Genomic DNA, 20,712 nt, shown 5'->3' with positions numbered 1-20,712 from the left:
ACTTGTGAAGTGTTACATTATTTTACTTTATCCAGAAGAAATTTTCACAGTTCTTATTTACAGGCTAAGAATAGAACCCCAGATTATGGACTGCATTTTTTCCCTTCCCCCAGACTATGGAATACAGATGAAGTTTAACAGTCCTGCTGCACAGGGAGAAAACCAGTGAAATCAGTGCATCCATTCTGACAGTTTGAAAAGTATGACTGACTGATTCTGTAATGGCTTGACCTTCTGCATACCTCTGCATACAAAATTATATGAGAGTTTTCATCTTTACTTGACATTTAAACAAGTATGGGGTGGAAAAAACATGTCTGATTGTAAGCAGTTCCGACAACTAAGATTTTTTCCATTTTTAAGTGGAATAACTGGCAGAAGAAAGTTGATTTGCACTTTGTATTATCATCCTTATTTGCATCTGCTTTCACCTTAATGAAAAAAAGCTTTATTCACTTCGACTTTTTCCACATTACATACTTTTCCCAGTCTGATATTTTCAGAAGTTTAAAATTAGTTCATATATTTCATCAAGACAGAATCATTACAACTGACTGAGAAATACTTGTAGCTCAAAATTTCAAACAAGGCTGCAGATGTTGGAGAACAGGGAGAAGGTGAGCTTTTAGTACTCCAATGAAAATTCACCAATTTTGGCCCAATTGCAACTCAGAAAAAAATAACCTTGCTTAAAAGCTTCAAAGTGTCTTTCTTCAACAGTGAATTTGGTTTTCAGAAACTGCCCCTTGGACTGACTGATTTTGCCCAGGACCAGGAGGCTGTAGAAGATTTTCCTTGTGTTTGCTGCTCCTTGTAGCTGGGACTGTCACTGGAACTCCAAAGCTATCAAGTATAAAGAGGCACATTTGTATGAAGCAGAGAACAGAAAGGAGTAAAGCCTGGAACAATCCAAAATTTCTCAGTCCAAGCATAGCTTCAAAGTTTAGCAGGTAACATACACTAAAAAGGCATGGGGGCAACCCACTGAGCCAGCTGACCTGACAAAGAAAAAACACCCAGTACACTTATGACTAGAATTATTGAATGTGTTTTTAAAAGCATCTTTTTAAGGAAATGTGTGTTTTGGTTAGACTGTGCAAACACACCAGTTCTTTTGGTGTATTCTTAGCTATTCCTGTATCGGTTTGTTTCACACAATATAGGTGTACGCTGTGTCTTGTAGAAGAGCTAATGAGCTTCCAAACAATCCCCAGGAAAAAGAAAAAACCAGCCTTTTTTTCCTCTCAGAATTAATTCACTTCAGGAATATTCACGCAGCCCTGCAACACTAGTCTCCTAACTTGATTTCTTCAGGAAAAAAAAAAGGTGGTAATGCATCAAAGATTAACCTGTAAAAACCACTGGTGAAGAAATCTAGTTCATCATCCAAAATTTTCAATCTTCTACTTTTGTAAGAAAATTAAACATTTATGGAAAAGGTTACCCATACTGAGAACTAAAAAATACTGCAATCTGCTTACCTTATCCTGGCTATGTGCTGCTGCACAGGGTGATGCTGGAAATGGTCAGGCCACTGATGGTGAAGGCAGAAGGATGGGGAGGGCTGAAGACAACAGGTAGGCTGATAGACGGGGTTGTGTTTTTGGCAAATAGATGCTGAATACTCAGTGTGTGGCTGCATGCAGCACGAAGTCATGGGAGATGGTGCTGAGCTGCCAACCACTGAATTACATTCTTGCTTGCTATTATGGCTACTTAAAGAATGATGGTATGGACAAGGGTGGCAGCACTGCGACAACATCTGCTGAGTTCTTTGGTTGTCTAAAGGCAGAAAGGACGGTTTGATTGTACCATTAAGCTGCAGGCAGCCGTTTGGACTTGGTTTTGTTCTTGGGGTTTCCTTGGATGGGAGTTGCTGGGCTGTGGCGTCTCCATCATTAGCTGCAACAATACCTGTGCCAGTGGCATTTGACAAGATGCTGCCATTGCTCAGAACCACAGAGTCACTGACGCTGCTCATGGCCATGCTCCGAGTCCTCGATGGGTCTGTGATGTTCCTGATGAAACAAACAGAGCCAAGTTAACAGAGCTGCAGGGTTTTCAGATGCTCAGAAATAACTATTCTAAAGTGAGTAAAGCTCTGCTCTCATCTTTGTTTTTCACAACACAGGGAAATAGAAAGGAGGCACACCCACATCGCCAGAGATGTTTTGAAGGGCTTAAATTGGTTCAACAATATGTTAAGAGTGAAGTTATGTAAATTTCTCAGTGATTAAACCAAACTAGAAGTCAAATGAATAGACAGTCCATGAATTTGACAGTGTCACAGCTGTGTCACAGCTAAGTAATGGCTGAGATGCACAGGAACAGGATCATTTTGCACAAGACTAAGTTATAGGCACTATTTATAAAAAGAGATTTTGGTATGAACTGTGTAACCATCCACACCTTGCACTGCAATTTGCCTGTGTGCTTTGAAAACCTGCAGGAGACAGGACCACACAGCAGAGATTGTTTAATAATCATTTATGTGCTGGCTTCAATAACCTTCTTTCCTATCTCCAATTTCTATTGAAAACGAGGCATATTCATGTTTTTAAAGACATTCTTTTGAAATACCTTATTTAAATAAATCAAGCCCCTTCAGCAGACATACCAAAATTTCTGAAAAGTAGACTAGCTCTTTAGCAGGAGCATTATGAATTCCAAAAAGATAGAACACAACCACATGTTTTTCCCAAGTTTACAAAAAAATAATTCCAAGATTGAAATATTGCTGACAGAGAAGCTCTTGCTTCCAAGAGACATGTATTCTAAAGGCAGTAAAGAAATGGACTGTGCTGTAAATAAAGGATATTAAAAGATTTTCTTATAAAGTTTCATCTTTTTCAAACAAAATGTAAATAAACGAGAACTATTAACACTGGAAAAGCGACTATGGCTCAAGATCAAAATTTGTGTGAGGTCCTCACTGCAGTCAATTTCTCCCATCTTAACTATAATCTTATTTTTGTAAAGTATTAAAATAAGTTGGAGATCATTATTTTGCTAAATAACATGAAAGGTCAAACATCACACTCAGATAGGAGTTTGTTACCCAAGTTAGATGGGCTGGATGAGGAAGGAGGAGACAGAGGAAGAGGAAGAAAGAACACTAATTATGTACTACTTAGAAGAATAAATCAACACTTCCTTAAAAACCAGAATCAGCTGATTACAAACTACTTTGGCTAACTTAATGTTACCTTTTTAATTCCAAATTTAATCAACAACATTCTAAGTTCAAATTGCAAGGTTTGCATTACAGACACTGAACTTTGCAGAAAGACACAACATACAGATTAAGGCAGATAAACAAGGAAGTTTCTAACTTATTTTCTTCCCTGATACCTTTGCTGAGAGCTTTGAGCTCTAAGCCTGCCCAGCCAGCTGAGCCATTTAATTGCCTGAATGCTAATTCTGAGCAAAAAGTGCTTTGACGACAGGAATGCTACCCCTGGCAGCCCCCCCGCACAGCATCTCCCCTAGACAGAGCTAAATCCTTCACTTGTGAGATGAAAATTAATCCTCTGCTATTTGTTCTAGATCATGTGCCGAGCCAGATGCCCTGGGAAATCACTTTCATTTAGATAACCGCTTAGAACAAGAGAATATGCTGCTTGACAAGCATATTTTTTCCAGCCTCCAATTCCACACATTCCTGACGGGTACCCCCTCCCCTGGCCCAGGCAAGTCAAGCCCATGGAGGACTTTCTCCTGAGCATAGAGAGTAAATTCAAGTGGCTGGCTGAACTTCATTTTCGTCTAAAGAGACATATTAGTTACGTGAAATACCGCTGTGTTTGAACAGTCTGTTTTTTCCTTGCACTGTAGGCAACTTCAAACCTCAGTGGACAGAGAGAGAGCTGGACATCAAGGCAGAGAAAGCTCCTCTCGAGCTGTCTGGCAGCATTTTAGGAATTTCTAGCTGCTTATTTTCACATTCACTCACACAAGAGATAGGCTGCACAGCGATGCTGCTACATTTCTGTTTCTAAATTAGTTTCACACGTCCATATTATCACTTGAAATGCTGTACACTGATCAAAGTTACTGTCTACTGCAATAACTGAAAATAAAGCCTGGAGATACTGCAAATATCCAGCCCTTCAAGAAGACAGACCCACCATCCTTTGGCTTTAGGTCCATAACACCTGCAGGGTGCAGCAATTGAGATACCAACACATTATTTTCAGTAGCTGTTTCAAATCACTTTATGAAGGAAACCACACATTTATGCACAAGGCAGACACGTTCCAAACAGAGATGCAAGCTGACTTGTGCCCACGGCAGCTGGGCAGTCCCAACACACACACACAGGCTTGGGCCCTTCAGTGTATCTGTGCCCCTTGTGAACACTGACATTGGAATTAATAACTTTTGTTCCAGACAGCCCAGCAGCTTCCATTTAATATGATCAAAGATAAAATGCTTGATTTTCAATGGATGTAATATCTACCCACATACCTTTTGTTTTAAACACTATCTTCAGAAAGACTTTTTAGAACTAGTAAATTCAAAGAAACGATCATCATCAGTATCACAACATATAATTCTATCTTTGTTCTTCTTTTGAACAAGCTATTATAAACCATTTCAAGCTGTAAAAATTTTAACAGATCAAGCTGATTCTTCCTTTATTCCTAAGCCCTGAGAAACTATTGAGTTCTGTCCACTTCCATGGAGTCTTTGAGCAAGGCAATGGAAGCACCTGCTTGCCTTGAAGTTCTTTCAATGCCATATTAAAGTAAAACAGACTACTTTGCATGCTAAGGTAGCCATCTGATTAAGTATTTCATTCAGTCATAGCTAAGGAGAACCGGGACTCAATTCTCTAGAATGTAAGCTGGGCTGTACATTTTCATTTGGTTCAGTAACTTTTCTTTTTTTAAAGAAATGCAAGACAGTTACGTAATTTGACAAGTTTAATGTCACCTGAGTTTGGTTTCATTCATGTTTATGGGTATCAAAAATTCTGTACGGTGGTACTTCATTTGTGTCATGCTCTATAGAAGTGACTGCAAATCCACTGACAGCAAAACTTCACCTGCAGCTGTCACACTAAAATATATTCTTCGATCACATTTTTATCTCTCTGTTGTATTTTGTCTCCTCTGTCACAACTGCAGTGACGGGGAACTTCCTGAGAGATGTAACAATGGCCCAAGGAAACAGCTGATCGAGAATCTTTCCTTTAGAGGACGAACAAATAAGCCAGTTAAAATGCAACAACTAAAAGCACAGTCAGATTTTAGTAAGAAGCGGGCATGGGAAATCAAAGAACATGTTCATCATGAAAAAAACCCTAAAAATAAGAATCTTTGATAATGCAGTCTTTGGGAAGTCTGTATTCAGACTGTATTTCAATGTTGAAGTTAATTTTTTCTGCATTCCTCAGACTGCTTCAGGATCTGGTATGCTCCAATAAGGCGGGGTTTTCACTTACGAGAATTTACATCTGAAAGCTCTGCAGCAGTTGGACAGGTATTCTGAATAATGAGGTTGTAGAAAACACAGTTTTTAATGCAGGCGGCCCTACTTAATAGAAGACTAAATACAGTTAGAAAAAGTGTTAACCTACATAAGTTTAATACATCCCATTTAGGTACCCACCTCTCTAGATGGACACAAGGTATTTTAAACAAGATCATCTCTTTAGAAATTATGCCAGCTGGACCGCTAAGGGAAGAAAACCAGAATCATCTTTAATAACTGGGTGCTTGGTAAGAGGAAGTGCTCAGAAAGCACTTCAGCCACGCAGTTCAAAACAACAGCTTGGAAGAGTGTTGTATCTGGAAAGTACCATGCTCTGCAAAGGCAACATTGCTTCATGACGGTTTTATGGAGTAATCCATCTATTATTTGTGGAGCTAACAATGAATGCAGCTTACCCAGCAGACGTCTGCCAACTGCATTGCAAGCCCTTGAGGAAATAAAGTAATGCTGCACCACACCGAAACTATGTAGGATTTGGTGCTGCCCAACCAGCGTGTTCGTTTTAGAGCTGGATTAAGTTCACCTGTTCCTTTGGCTGCAACGGAAAGAATTTTTCTTTGATTTAAGTTTCTTTTTAAAAAAAACAAAACACCAGACTTAAAACAACATTGGTTCAACAAATCCCATCTGGACTCATAATGCCTGCAATTGGGAATGATAGAAGTGCAAATCCAAGAGGGAATGACGTAGTGGAAACCTGGTATACTAATACAGATAATTTATAGATCTTTAGAAGATGACAAACAGCCAAGTGCTGAGGGTTGCTTTAACCATACAGGAAAAAAAAAAACCCAAACCAAAATCTGTACCTTGCACAAAACCAAAAGTAACCTGTTTTAAAACTTCACATTTTTCATTTAAGGTAGGACAAAACTCAAATTTCACTTAAAAGTTATCTAAAGCCTTTCAAGCTGTAGTCAGCATTGCACTACTCAGCCAGCTGGACCAGTCCAGATTTTATGGACTTTGCAGACCTGTCAGCTACAAAGCATCACGGTTCTGAGATGAACACGATGTGTGAAGTAACAAAAACATCTTTTTATGTTAAAATTTCATCTAAACCAGCTGGATTCTAGAAGTAGTGCATTTTTGAAATAAGCAACATTTAACAATCCCAGCACTACCTGTTAAGTCTTATCCTAGATGAAACGTTATAGTGGCCCTGTAGTCCCTTAAGACGCTAACATTTTCCAATGTGGCAAATAGGCTACGTGGTCTCTCAATCTGTAAGCTCAGTTAAATGCTCTCCAGATCTTGCCTGCTGGGCCAGCCAGCGCACAGCAACTCTCCAGGAGGGTTCTCTCCTCCTTCACATTACCAAAATTCTCTGTATCTTTGCTTTTTCTCAGGGCTCTCAGGAGTAACAGGTGGTGCCTGGTGTTTGATACTGGGCTTTATGGGAGACATCTAGTTATCTATCATTGCAATGGTCTTTAGCAAGTCAAACAGCTTTTTAATGTTTTATGGTTGTTGATCTCCATTTTGGCTCTCAGCTAGACATTTTTCAAATTCTCCAGCTCTTACTCCAGTGCTATCATTTGTGGTGCTTGGTTTCTCTCAATACCCTGATTCTTGCTTTTCCATTTCAGCTGTTAACCACTAGGTCTTCTCTGAAAAGCTTTCACTGTACAAAATACAGACGCTTCCCAGAACAAGCCAAGCCTGTCTTTTCCTTCCCCTCCCCCCACCAGGTATTTTAAGTATATGAAATATATGTATTTCAGCTTCTAGAAGAGTCCTGAATTCTTATTTTATCAGCACACAAGTTTACCTGCTACAGTTATTAATGCAGCCATTTGAGGATTGATAAAATGTAGCTCCTATTTTTGAGGAATTCCGTTATGGTCAGTTTATTTTCTGCAGTCTATAAATACCCACTTTATCAACTAATGTTGCCCTATTAACAAGCAGATTTTCAGCAATCTAAGTACTTGTACCATAAGGTTAGAAGACAGTTATGAAGCAGAAAAGGTTTGTAGAAGGGGAATTTCCCCTCCTCCAAGTGTTTTGAGAGCCAGCTATCCCTGCCATCAGCCTCCACAGCCTGTGAGGTTGAGAAGCTGTCCCGTCCCGAACCTGAGACACCATGAGCTCATTTCCTGTGTCGCAGGCTGGCTTGGGAGCTGCAATTCCTGTGACAGGGAGTTTCCAGATGTCACTGTGCCAGGACCACAGCTCATGTACAGCTGGGCACTGGCAAACCAGCGTTGCCAAGCTGGCACATAAACTGACCCACCAGCAGCAGCTGTGGGGTGAGGGAGCTGGGAGAGACTGCAAAGGGTGGGAAAACCAGTATTCTTCAGTCCTTCAGAAATAGATTTTGCTTTTCTTTTAAGCTAAAGTTACTTTTACTGGCACAGACAGCAAAACAACAGCAGACCATTTCTAAAAATCATTTGCAGGGCTTTGACTAAAGAAATCGATTGCAGTGCTTTACCTTACAAAATCTTTTCAAGGTCAAAATTTACAATACATAGAATTAAACTATAGGTAGATGCAACAACAAGGAACATCTGAATTCTTTTCCAGAAGTTTTTAAAAACCAAAAAGCCCCTCGAAGCATATCTATGGAGGGAAAATGAAAAAAGAATGTATTAACAGTCCAAAACAGCTTCAAATACCCTGAGTTTTGGAATGAGATGCAGCTACAAGCAGAAATAATTTGAACCATACTATTTCAAGAAAAAATGTGCATAGTTCTGGAAAACAGGTATATCTCAGCACAGTTAAGGAGCACAGAAAGCTGTTAAAATAATCCCCAAACACTACTTACAACTGCCACACTGTCATCGCATCAAATCTTATTTACACAATGTACTGACTTTCCATTAGCATAGGAAAGACATTTAAGTTTTTGTAATTGAAAATATTCTGATCAAAAATAGCTCTACTCCTGCTTACACGGGGGTGGTGGGGGAAACAAAATATGTCTCTTTCTGGATGTAAGAAGAGTTACTTGCTTTGAAAGTTACACAGGTTCTTACTTTATCATGCTGTGGAATTAACATTTAAATTATTACAGCTGTAAAGGGACACAAAACCAACAAACACTCTTAAGGATGCAGCCCCAGCTCTACCTACCATCACCACGACTATATCAGCATGACATAAAAGGTTAAGAAACCTCTTGACCATCTGCTTAGAATCAGATTTTTTGTTTTCTATCCAAATTTAAAAGCCATGTTTGAACATCTTTAAAGAATTGTTACTAATAATAGCACTTTTCTTTGTATTTTAACAAAAGTACTAACATAATTTCACAACTACTGTATATTAAAGAAAGCAGAGACTCAGTGAGAATGTCAGGGCACATCAGGCAGGTACAAATCAGCAGTCACACCTATTGGATAAATACAGGGCATTCTTTGCATTTAGCTACAGAAAACACAGCAAAGCAGTTTTACACTGGCAGTTCAGCAATAATTTTCTTCAACAGCTAAACACAGAAGTTCCCCCACACACTTCATTTCCCAAGCATGAACTAGGTTTTAAGTCTCCCATTAGCTGAGCCGCGCTCCGAAGGTCAAATGATAAACCTCATATACCACTTTTATCGCGGCGCATCTGCTCAAAGAGCTGGGGATCTGAAGTCGGGGTGCGTTTTGCTTTTCTCAGCGGGCTATTAACTCTGGCACGGTCTTGTGCTAAACTCCCCAGCACTTCTACCCGGCTGAAGTCTTTCACAAGCCCAGGAGTCTACTTGCACTACTAAGTAGCATTGGCAGTGTAAATAAACCGAAGGCACGCACTGAGTTGAACCTACACACCCGCTAAGTTAAACCCACATCCTCACGCTCTGTGAGCGCACGGCCGGGTCCGAAGGGACCGGACGGGACGCACCTCTCGGCACTCACCAGCCGCTCGCCGCAGCAGATGGGCGGGAGGGAGGCGGCAGCCCCCTCTCGATCCAGGTATCCCCCGGCTACGCTGCCGCTCCTCCACGGCCGGACCCGCTCGCCCCCAGGGTGTCGGCGGGCGGGCAGCGCGGCTGGGACAGCGCCGCTCAGAGAGCGCCGCTCGGAGCCGCGCCGGGAGCCGGCCCGGGCCGCCCCTCCCCGCGGCAGGTCCCGGCGCTGGCAGCGCCCGCGGCTCCTCCCTGCGCCGCTCCTGCCGCCCGCGGTCCCAGCCCCCTCGGGGTCTGCGTTTGGCCGAGGCCGGTGCGGGGATCTGAGCCCAGCGCTGCAGCTTCGCCTGCCGGCGCCCACCGCGCCGGGCTCCTCGTCAGGCTTCCCAGGACACGCCTAAGTGGCATCACCTTGCCATTTGGAAATGGAAAGGGCTGAGGGAGAAGGCGGGAGACTGAAAACAGCGCCGGGGGTCATTTGGAGTGCTTTTCAGACTCATTCCAGCACTCACTACCTCCTGGCAATGGCTTGTCCCCCAGCCCCAAGCTCTTACTTCTTCCTTTGGTTGTCAGGCATTTCTTACAAAACACTGCTGTGTGGCTACAAATCTCTAACAGGTCTCCAACAATAAAAAACCACAACAGGTTAAAGGGGGTTTTACCACACCAGATATCATGGTATTTGTACCTAAAAAAAGCACCTTCCACACCTGAGCACTCGAGGACCTGGTAGCTCAAAAGTAATCATCTCCACATACTTCTCAGATACATTTTTTGTAAGACTTAATAAATACGAACAATTATTACCGACAATGCAAAAACCTGAAAACTCTATGGTCACCACTCAAAAAGCTGACAGGCTTTTAGAAATGCTCTCCTTCTCCCCTGCTGAAAGGAGCTCTGATTCCAGGATCAAGTTGGAGTGGTTGGAGCAAAAGGAATTTCTCATCTTTAAGCGTCTTTGCTCTTTGTAAAGCAAACAAATCTAACGAAAGGAAAGACTGAGGCTCAGTTTCCCTTAGCGTGACCTTAGAATTATGCATCCCAAATCTGGTCCACATTTTTACACATGGCAGCTCTTCCTGCTCATTGGATCTGGTCTTTACCAGGTGGTGAGAAACTGTGCTGTTTCCCCACTTCTTAGGGGAAACTTTTTTTTAAACCAGTCTTACTTGACTTTCCCACTGAGCTTCAACTGGAAAATTTCACTGTCATCAGCTGCCTTGTCTCCATCTCCCCCACACCCTCCATCCTATCTAAAACATCATTTTTTTAACATTAATGGATTCTTTAACAGAAAACTTGCTTTTCTTCTAAGGTAGAGCCATTCAGTGCCTACAATCCAAGACAGTTCTTACATAAGAAACTGAAATACATTTACTGAGCAGAACAGCACCACGACAAAGCAGGTAACTTTCAACCATAATTCAAAATGAATGTCGGACTACAATACAGTGTTCACTTTCTGAATATGTGAAATGCATAATCTATCCTGGAAGCATCAGAAGAATAATCTCAAAGTTACTTTTCCAAAGTCACATAATTCCACGTATTTTGGATAAACATATCTACTAATAAAAGTATTTCTTAAATGTGTAAATATTACTTTGCATCTGTGCATACAGTTCACTGCAGATACTGTACCCCTTGTATTTGCTAACGACCTCAAAGAAGTGACAAGAGGCACATAATATTTGCTCACTGCTCTTGTATCTAGGAGGAAAAGTACCATAAAAATCTAAAGGATTAGTCTATTAAAACTTTGACTATATGCACTGCAGAAAATAAAGTGTTTCTTATTATATAAATTTACCACAGATACTTTGTTCCCAAGAACAACAGTAAAACGAATGTATAATGTATGTTCATAGGTTATGCTTAATAAAATGATTCCTGTCCAACTGGGATTTAAGGAGTGTATCATATCTTTGAGTGACAGACTTGTTGTCGATTATTGCCTCTATGCATGAAGCTGAAAACCAAACTCATCACCAAGTGCTAAGAAACCTTTCCCCCATGATAAACTCTAGCACTGTAGAGATGCAGTTGTGCAGTGTCCCACCAGCACATTCCTTGTTTGGACACTTCCATCATACATCCTTTAACATCCCCTTCTGCATCATATTTAACTTCTAAAGTTGCTACTCATCCCACCACTCATGTCCAGCAATATCAGACAAATGCTGACTTCTTTATTTGCAAGTGATTAGGAAATACAATTGAGTTCTGCAGCATATGGAGCGCAGGTACAGGAAAAATGGGAGAAGGTGGGAAAGGATGGAAGAATTTTGACCGATTCAAGGCAGACTAGGGATGTCAAATTTGATCATGGAAGCCTGTAGAAGAGAAATAACACTCACTCTGCTGTGTTCACTGCCTAGAAATGCATCTACACAGAGAATCTGCAGGACATCTGCATTACTAAGTCAGCCCTGGTTTAAGTCACTATGATGTTCGATATATCAGGAAGTTCCACCTCCCTATGGATCTACCAATACATTTTACAAGTGACAGAATATCTATCATAAATAAAACAAACTCTCAAAGTTTCGCTATACAGTAAAGAGAAAATAAGCAGAATAAAATTTGACTATTATGTCATCTTTAAAACTATTAGGTTTTAGATTTTGTGGATCACTTCAAAATTCGCGATTTTAACTTCAAGCCCTTGAAGACAGACACACTGTTCTGGGTAAACAAAAGTGCTTTACATGTTCTGATCAGAGAAAAATTATTTAAACTTAGTTATCATAAGAGATGGTTTGTCCATTTTTCTATCATGGTGTTTTGTTTTTTTTAAACTGAGACTTCAAAATAACATTTTTCATGGTATGCTTAACAAATAAAATCAAGCAGTAGTAAAAATACCAATAGAGTTCCCAGAACTCTCTATATATAATACTTAAGAAAATAGTAAATAGTGTTATGATGATAACCATGTTGGATATTCAAACGAACTATAGACTGTGTAATATATAAGAAGATGAGCCTAAAAAACCCTGAAACTTGTATTTGTAATGTATCAAGTTTAACTACTCTCTCTCTTCAAACAAGACCCAAAAAGCCGCAATGCTTGGCCATGACCCTTTCATAGCCTCTCCTAAACTGAAGACACCAGGCAATGCCATGGAGTGCCAGCCACTTCTCCCACCTTTGGCTGCCCATGGTCAAGAGCTGTGTTCTGTATCTTCTCTTAGCTGGATGCCCTCACCTGCCCCTCTGAGCTTAATACAACATTAACCACAGATTATTCCTGTCACAGTGTCACTCTCTTAAAGATTGATTAAAGATTTTAAAGATTAAGCGAGATACTCAGAAGAAGCTGAAGGACTTTGCCAGTGCTGGATGTTAGTAAGAGAGCTGGCAGAAGTTTTGGGTGTTCTGGGGACAAATTAATGCTGAAGGACTAAGCGAGTGCTCGGGGGAAAAGCCCAGAGGCTTCTGAAATCCTTGAAGGCCAGACAGAGGGGACCAGAGGTGCTGTAGAAATTCTGATGAATTGCTAATGAACTGGGGAGAATAAAGGACTATGGAATAAAAGAGCCAATTAGAGGTTAAAATGACAAAATGAGTTCTGCACGTGGCACATGTACTCTGCACGTATTTTATTACAGCTACACTGAATTTTTATTACAATTCCTATCCACCTACAGAATTTCCTGGCTGGTGTTTTTTTTTCTTGGATGCAATATTCTCTGTTGCCTCTTACATGCTACAGCCCAGTACCTGCAGCAGGCAATTTACCAAATGCCATTTAAAATAAACAGTGTAGCAGGAGAAATATGGTAGGGACCAACCATTCACTTACTACTTTTCACACTAAAGTATATTTTTGTGCAGCACTTGAGCTATTACTAAGATAACAGCATCTATTATCATTATTTAGAGGCACAGAGGGCACATGTTGGGATTTTCCAGATTCCAGCAGCACATGGGATGTGCCAGCCCAATACTGAGAAAGTGATTTAGGCTGAGTAAGCTAGATCTATCAGAGATTATTAGGTCTAGACTGCCACAGATTGTTACACCTGACAATTTTGAAGAGGTATCCAAAAGTGCCTAAATGGGGCTCCCAAGAGCTCTTCGATCCAGAAATATGAGGCAAAGACACAACCTGGCTTATCTGAGACTGCAGCCACACAGATACAAGTTGTCTTCTAGACACAGCAGTTGTTTTCTCCTAGCCTGAAAAGAGAATGGCTGTGGTTCGTAAGGAAATGGAGTTGGAAACTTTCAAAACTGGCATCAGGGAACCTCTGAGCATTGGAGTTAACTCACAGTTTAAGTTACCCATCCAGTGATGATGGATAACTCCAATGAAGATCCATGGTAAGCAAGTGTCCCCTTGCAAGCCCATGGAAGAGAAGACCTTCAGGGCCTGGGTAACCCCCAGCCTCCAGTCTTAGCCCAGGAGGGGGGTAGGCCCAGCCCTGGAGGCCAACACAGAGCAAGAGAGAAAGATGAAAGAGTTCCAGCTGTGACGAGAGTGCTGCAAAGTTATTGAAGAAACCTGGAGCTCCGAGAATGGAGAAAGGGACTACTTTTCCTCCTTGGACTGGTATAAAGGGGGGAGAAGTATTTCTGTAAATACATAGTACTTTTACTTAAGTAGAATTGTTGTAGATATAGTTTTTTAATTTTAGCTTGTTAGTAATAAATATTCATACTATTTTCCCCAAATCCAGTCTCTTTTGTCTGCATAAACCTTCTCTCAAGTAATAGTAATTGTGTGGGGGGTGTGAAAGCAAATTGACCCAGAACAAAACCACAACATTTTTGAATAGAAAGAATATTGTAAAATATAAAACCAAAAGCACCCAGTAGTGAAAAACTGGTACTTAGATCTTTGGGTTTATTTATCTGAGATACAGGATGAAGCAAAGGAAGTTAATTAAATACAAGATATCAAATATAAAAACTTGCATCCTCTTACACGGGTATTCTTCTATACACTCTTTTTTGTTCCCCTTGAAGTGGAGAAGACAGACCTTCTTATAAACATAGCTTGTAATATAAGCAAAACTGATTCAGTATCATCATGTGCCTAAGGCAGAAGCCTCCAGTCCTCCACCACAAGGATGAAATACTGTCTGATCAATAGATGACGTGAACTGACCGTCCTTCTCCTGCTTCCACACACCCAGACTTCATCACAAAATCTTTCATAATTGATAACCTTGAGAAAGGTTGAGAACTAAGTGAGTTTACAGGCTGAAAAAATCTTTAAGCCTTGCAAAGCAGTTTTTTCTCCAGCACTAGTGACAGGGGAAATGTTAAGACATGCTCACTGATCATACTCTGTCCAGGTGGGGTTTTTCGTTGTTGTTTTTGTTGTTTAGTTTCTATGGCATTTTTGGTTATTTGGAGGTAGGTTTTTTGTTTGCTTGGGGTTTTTTCTTTTTTGGTGGTGGGGTTTGGTTGTTTGGTTTTTTTTTTAAGATAAGCAAATGACTTCTGGCTTGGATTTGGAAAATTTAAACTCTACACATGACATCAAATAAAACAGATACCAACACATTCTTTTAATATTCTGGAAATTAGACATTTAAAGTCACATCATCTTAAATAACACTAAAAGTTGAAGCACAGAAATAAATTTCTGGGGGCAAAAGAGGGTCTTTCATTGTCCTTGAGGTGCCTAGAACAATGTGCTCTCAGTCCCTAGTGTAATTAAAGAGTTAGTTCAGTATGAATTTGCAAACAAACAGTCTGATTCTAAACTATTTCCTTTATTGATTTCTTTAAAAAGCTCTCAAAGTATGATAATGACATTTTACAGCTTTTGCCCCCACCTCCCCAACTGCAACAAGACACTAGCAGTATTTCTCTAACTTTTGTCATTGAGATCCTGAGATTTTAAATCAGATCCTGTGAAAGCTGAGTTTTATGACATATAAGACTGTCTTGTTTTATCTACTTACAGAGCAGAAATACATAATGACTTTTTTAGTGGAGATCTAAGACATAAACCTATTATCTTCCATTTTTCCAAACCACATGTACTCTGAATTGAAATGCATATCTGAGGTTCCACAGTAACTCAAGTCCCACATCTCACAAAAGTCTTGAAAAGCTATTAAGTTTTAAAATTCCCCACAGTGGATGAAATTATTTACATTACTAAAATAAAAACCAAAGTTGTGTATTAATCATGAAAAACAGAAGAAAATATCAGATTTAATAATCTGCAAAAACGCTTTAATAAGGAAAGTTTATAAGACAGTTTTATTAGCATCTCAAATAGTTTTCAAATACTAATATGAAGAAAACTTGTTAAAAATACAAATAAATCTGGAAGCAGAGCTGAGTATCTATACTTCTGATTTATCTACAGCTTACAATGTTTTGAAGGAATTTTTAATAGCTTGTCTTCGGCTGTAAAAGTTTCATTCTCTAAGCAGAGTGTTCCAATAATAAGTTACATTAAAATGCAGCTGCATAAACATGTTTACACAGTTACATTTTCTCATTCACATTCCTTTCTCACAGGTGTACCTTTTCCACTATGAAGTAACTAAACTTGAGTGTATCTTAAGTAAGTGCACACATGTATAATGTCACTTGTAAAATAGTCCAGACTGACCAGAGGGAAAAACTAACAGAACGCTTTATCTGAACATAAAATAAACAAGTGACATAAAAAGCAGTAATTCTACCACTTCTACTACACCAGTACTTAAATTACAACCACCAGCCTGATGTTAGTGAAAGCAACTACTGCAGTACAATTTTTTTCCACTACAGGAGAAATGTGCCTTACTAATATTGTTATAGTTACCACATTAAGTTTAACTTGTCTATAATCAAAAAAATAACAAAGATGCTGCCTTTCTCCCATCATTTGGAGAAATTCTTATAGTCCAGATACAACAAATACCACTATTTCTATTTGAGTTAGGGAAGCAAAGGAAGGAAAAGTCACTTTCATCAAATTCATATTCTTAGCTCAGGAAACAGTCTTGCAGTGTAAGGGATTCTTTTAGAACACTAAGTTATCAATTATTTTTAAGACAAAGCCCATTGTTTTGAACTAAATTTAGGGGAACTAAAAGTATAACATCAATATTCATTACAATTGCATAAGTATTGACATATAATTCTTATGCAATAAAAAAAACAGCAATGTGCAAAATAAACTTTTATATTGCAGGTATGAGGAAATTATTCATTTTGTTGTTCATTTCATTCACTTACACAGCTACGTAGAACGTTCTTGCTATTCATTTAAGAGCAAATTAGGTGACAACTGTAGTTCTGAAACACTCCTTCTACCTACTGCAAGTTCAACATTCAACCCACCATGCTGTTCCCTTGGCTTAGTAAAACAGAAGTGGGAACCCCTACCAGCTTCTTAGTTACTTTTTCTTCTGAAAGATTTTCAAAATTAACTGCCTAAACCTTCAAACAATGCATGAAAGAGCTCCCTCTCCTTTTGTACATAACCAACACCAAACCTTCACCTTTCCTCATTAGGAAAGTGAAATCAGAACCAAAGCTAATCTCTTTTTCTTCAGGAAAAAAAAATAAAATCTAAGCGTTTGCAGTAAACAAGCATTGCTAGAGCCCACAGAGGACCTTTTATTTGATGTGAGCTTTTCTGACACGCTAACGAAGGCCTGACAGACAAGGCAAGAGAAAATGCTATTTGAGCACAGACTCAATGTTTGCTCACCAGGCTGCTTGCCTGCCACAGGCTTACTCAAACACAGCCCCTGCAATGGGAAGTCAGTCTTCTCTGGCTGTCTCTTAGCAAACAGATGTGAGCCTGGGAATTGCTCATACATTCAGATAAATCAAGAACCAGACCTTTCAGAGCACCAACCTCCGCAGCTTTAGAAGGAGATGTCGAGTTTCTCTGCGACCCTCTGATTTCACTGTTTAGACTAAAATACTGCCTATCATATGCAGGGCACATAATTTCCAAAGCTGTTCACTCAAGTTTGATCCATGGCTGCTTCACCTGCTACTCTAAGGCAAAAACCTTGAGACAAGTCTAAACTATGGAACACCTACGTAACATTCTCCTACTTCTTTCTAATGCTATCTCTCTTTCTTTTGTACTATGCCTGGGGGTAGTGAGGCGTGTCTTCTCAAGAAACTACTTTGGCATTTTCTGCAGTGCACAGGTTCCCTGGAGCCACACAGTTCTTGAGTGTACAGTACAAACCTTGGGTTGTCAGTACAAAATTGCAGTTGCATACTTTCCTGATCAATTCTCAAACCAAAAAACCTCTGGAAAAGCATAGGGTACACAAAAATTGCATTACTGTTGCATTACAAACACAGATGTATTACTTCTCTGCATGAGATCCATTTAACAAAGCAGATTTTTATGTTGAAGATGTCCACTATTGACCAAATGTCTAAGATGATGTACCTGAATGCTTTTCAAACCTGATGTTACCTCTTAAGATTTACAGTCAATAAATACAATTGGATAACTACTTAAAGACAGGATTCAAGAACAGATTACTTCTACTACAGTCTGATGTATGCAGTAATTTAGTTGGACACTACTGTTTTTTCCAATTGCTACAGGTTAAACATACTCAGTTTTTACCAGAGTCATTGGAATAGGATTCGGTTCTCTACTGGTTACATGAACTCTAGCATCAGATTATAACAATTAAGGAATCTAAAGAGGATCAGGTGCTGAAATGTATTTAGGAGTACAGTTTCTTTCCATACTCAGGCTTTGAGGATTAGGACTCTGAAGCAGCAGGACTGATACCAGCCTGCAGAGGAAATAAAGGGTATAGGAATTGAGAGAACACCAGTCACTTTTGGTCATTAGAGACTAAAACTGGAGATTTTTTTTTTGTTTTTTATATCTTGGCAAAGAAGAGTGACTAGGTACATGCTTGCAGTACCACAGCTGTACAAAGTCAACACCAGTAAACCACCTCCATACTGGACACGGAGACAAGGGAACAGCAGCTGTCCAAGACTTCTGGCAGCCCCAGGGCAGCAGCAGCTGCACGGCCGGTCCATGGCTGGGAGAAAAGCTTGGCCCCCTTGCAGCTCCCCTGCTTTCAGCTCCCTTAATTGGGCCAGTACCTGTTCCAGGGCACAGGCACTGCTGATTTTATTAAAGCTAAGAAATCGGTTTACTACCAAGCCCCTGAACCTTTATAACAAGTGTTCAGATATTAAAACCTGAATATTCTTTTTGTAATTTTAAATCTTACTTTACAGAACAGCCTTGTTTAGTCTATAGTGTTTAACAGTCACCAGCCAGATACCATTATAGTATGAGCAATGCGTGCATAAGATACTGACCTTCCCAGAAGAACTCCCAGCCCAATCAGCTATTGATAAAAGAGCAGCCACAAAAAGATCGCTCCATTTGTTAGATGATATTAATCTTTACATATGCCCTTTCAAAAACAGCATATTCATAAATCTATTAGCAAAAAAAGTCTTTCCCAAAGAGTTTGCTTTAGAGACAAAGAAAAAAAAATAATCTAGCCTTGAGGGAAGCATCCCAATTAATTTCGGATGACTTGTTCTTCATGCTTGCATAACACACCCACTATGTTTTTTTTTTCCTCATGGTGAACAAAAAAGTGGATCTGCTCATACTACTCAAAGGCAAAGGCACACAAAGTTATTCCTAGGCATTAGAAGAGACTGTAGTATCCACCAGTGTTCTTTCTGCCTTTCCAGTACAACTGAGTGTGAGATGCCAGGCTGGACCAACAGTATTTGTGCAGGGCAAGTGGGAACAGGTGACCCTGAGCTCCTTGGTTACTGGCATATTGTAAAACAGGGCTAAGAGCAAGCTGCGCATTTCAAGGGGAAGGGGGCTGGGAGGAAGGGAGAAAAAGGAACCTGGAATGCTTGGCCCGAGGTCAGAGGACAAGGAATTTCAAAGCTAAGTGGTAATTTTAAGAGGCAAGTGACTATCACAAGGACATGTGCTCATCACGCTCACCCACCAACTTCCTCTTCAGGGATTAGTTTTAATCCCAATAAATTTTCTAAATTCAGCTCACCACATACTTGCACAAGTTTGTTTGCTGGCATAAGGATGGTGAACATAACAGGCAAGGATAACCAGCTGGAGTGGAGAGATGCACTTCTTTCAGTGACACTGCTGGTTTAGGTCTGATATGCATATAAGGTATATACCATAGTATATTCTGTAAAAGTAATAAGCTCCATAGTTGATACTCAGGACTAAAGAGAAACTTTCAAAAATTGCTAAAGGAAAAGCATGCAGTACACAGAATATAACCAGAAGGTAGAGCTGTAAATTGCAGGCATAAGCATGGCACAATTTCTGGTTGTAGGTTTTCTGTTAAACAAGTTATTGCTGAACTAGTTTTGAATTCTCACAAAATAACAAAGCAGAAACAAAGGCCTGAGTTCAAAATGCTTGCAAACTGAAATTCCAGTCCAACATATACAGGAATTTCTTTCATGAGGACAAGATGAAAAAGAACTCAGTGATTAGCATTCTAATTCAATACTAAAACATAGTGGGGTACAATTGGTAAAGCCACTGAAGGCATTTTCCCAGGTTTCTTCTTGAATGACTGCACTTTTTCTTTTGAAGAAAACAAGTCAACAGTTCAACGACATCATTATCTTCTGTGACTTTTTTCACAGGGGCTGTGTTTCTAAGCTACTTGCATGGTTACTGTAAACACTGAGCAGGAGCATCCACACTCTTCAGATTATCAGTCAGAGGATGACTGAGAACAGTCAGCCTTCCTGTGCACAGAACACATCTAAAACACACCAGCCACCATGAGCTCCTTTCAGGGCTGCAGGTAAACACATGAGTGACAGCAAATAAAGTTGTATTCCTTTAAAATGGCATGGGTGAAACACATGTGTCTGCCTTCAGAGGGAGGTAAATTCAAGGCAAATTGAGCTGTGCATTACTGGGTTCTGCACAGTACTTCACAAAAGCCTCACAACTTCAAAAAAAAAAAAAAAAAGGAACAGCCAGGTCCTGCTAAATTTACTGTGCTCACGCCTCTCTACATTTAAAGGTGGAAAGAAATACTTCCCTCCAGGAAGCAGGGCCCAGTTCATAATTTCTGGATTAAACCTATTACTATTAGCTGCAGAATGAAATTATTAGTGACAGGTTCATTGAATTACCTCTTAACAGAGGTCACCGGAGCTTCCTAGAAACCTAAAACTGCCACTGTAAATTTAGTTAATAACAATTGAGCTTTTTAAACCATCTAAATTAGAGGTAAACATAATAAATAAAGAACCTGTTTTAATACCCTAATTTAGTCATGCACAATACATTTTCATTGTTTTCACTTTGAAGTTATAAACTGAGGAATACACGAGTTCTGGCATGCACCACTATTACATCAACATTTTATATCCACATATGTGGATGTACAATT

General features: G+C 39.8%; 1 protein-coding gene across 6 annotated transcripts in view; it reads right to left on the bottom strand.

Annotated features, from left to right (window-relative positions):
* DISP1 (dispatched RND transporter family member 1) overlaps positions 1 to 20,712 on the bottom strand; it is a 90,582-nt gene that overhangs the window by 32,832 nt on the left and 37,038 nt on the right. For 5 of the 6 annotated variants that reach the window (XM_050316471.1, XM_050316473.1, XM_050316472.1 and 2 more), the window contains one exon: positions 1,482 to 2,018. In XM_050316471.1, the coding sequence (XP_050172428.1) occupies positions 1,482 to 2,018 (537 nt within the window). Of the gene's footprint in view, positions 1 to 1,481; positions 2,019 to 9,350; positions 9,422 to 20,712 lie in introns of those variants that run through there. The other variant, XM_050316476.1, reaches the window with a different exon arrangement.

This window comes from Myiozetetes cayanensis, unplaced genomic scaffold, assembly GCF_022539395.1.
Source record: "Myiozetetes cayanensis isolate MyiCay16 unplaced genomic scaffold, myiCay2020 scf2-11, whole genome shotgun sequence".
In the NCBI taxonomy this organism is placed as follows: Eukaryota; Metazoa; Chordata; class Aves; order Passeriformes; family Tyrannidae; genus Myiozetetes; species Myiozetetes cayanensis.
The sequence above is the reverse complement of the archived record's forward strand: the minus strand, read 5'-3'. Positions and strand labels throughout refer to the sequence as shown.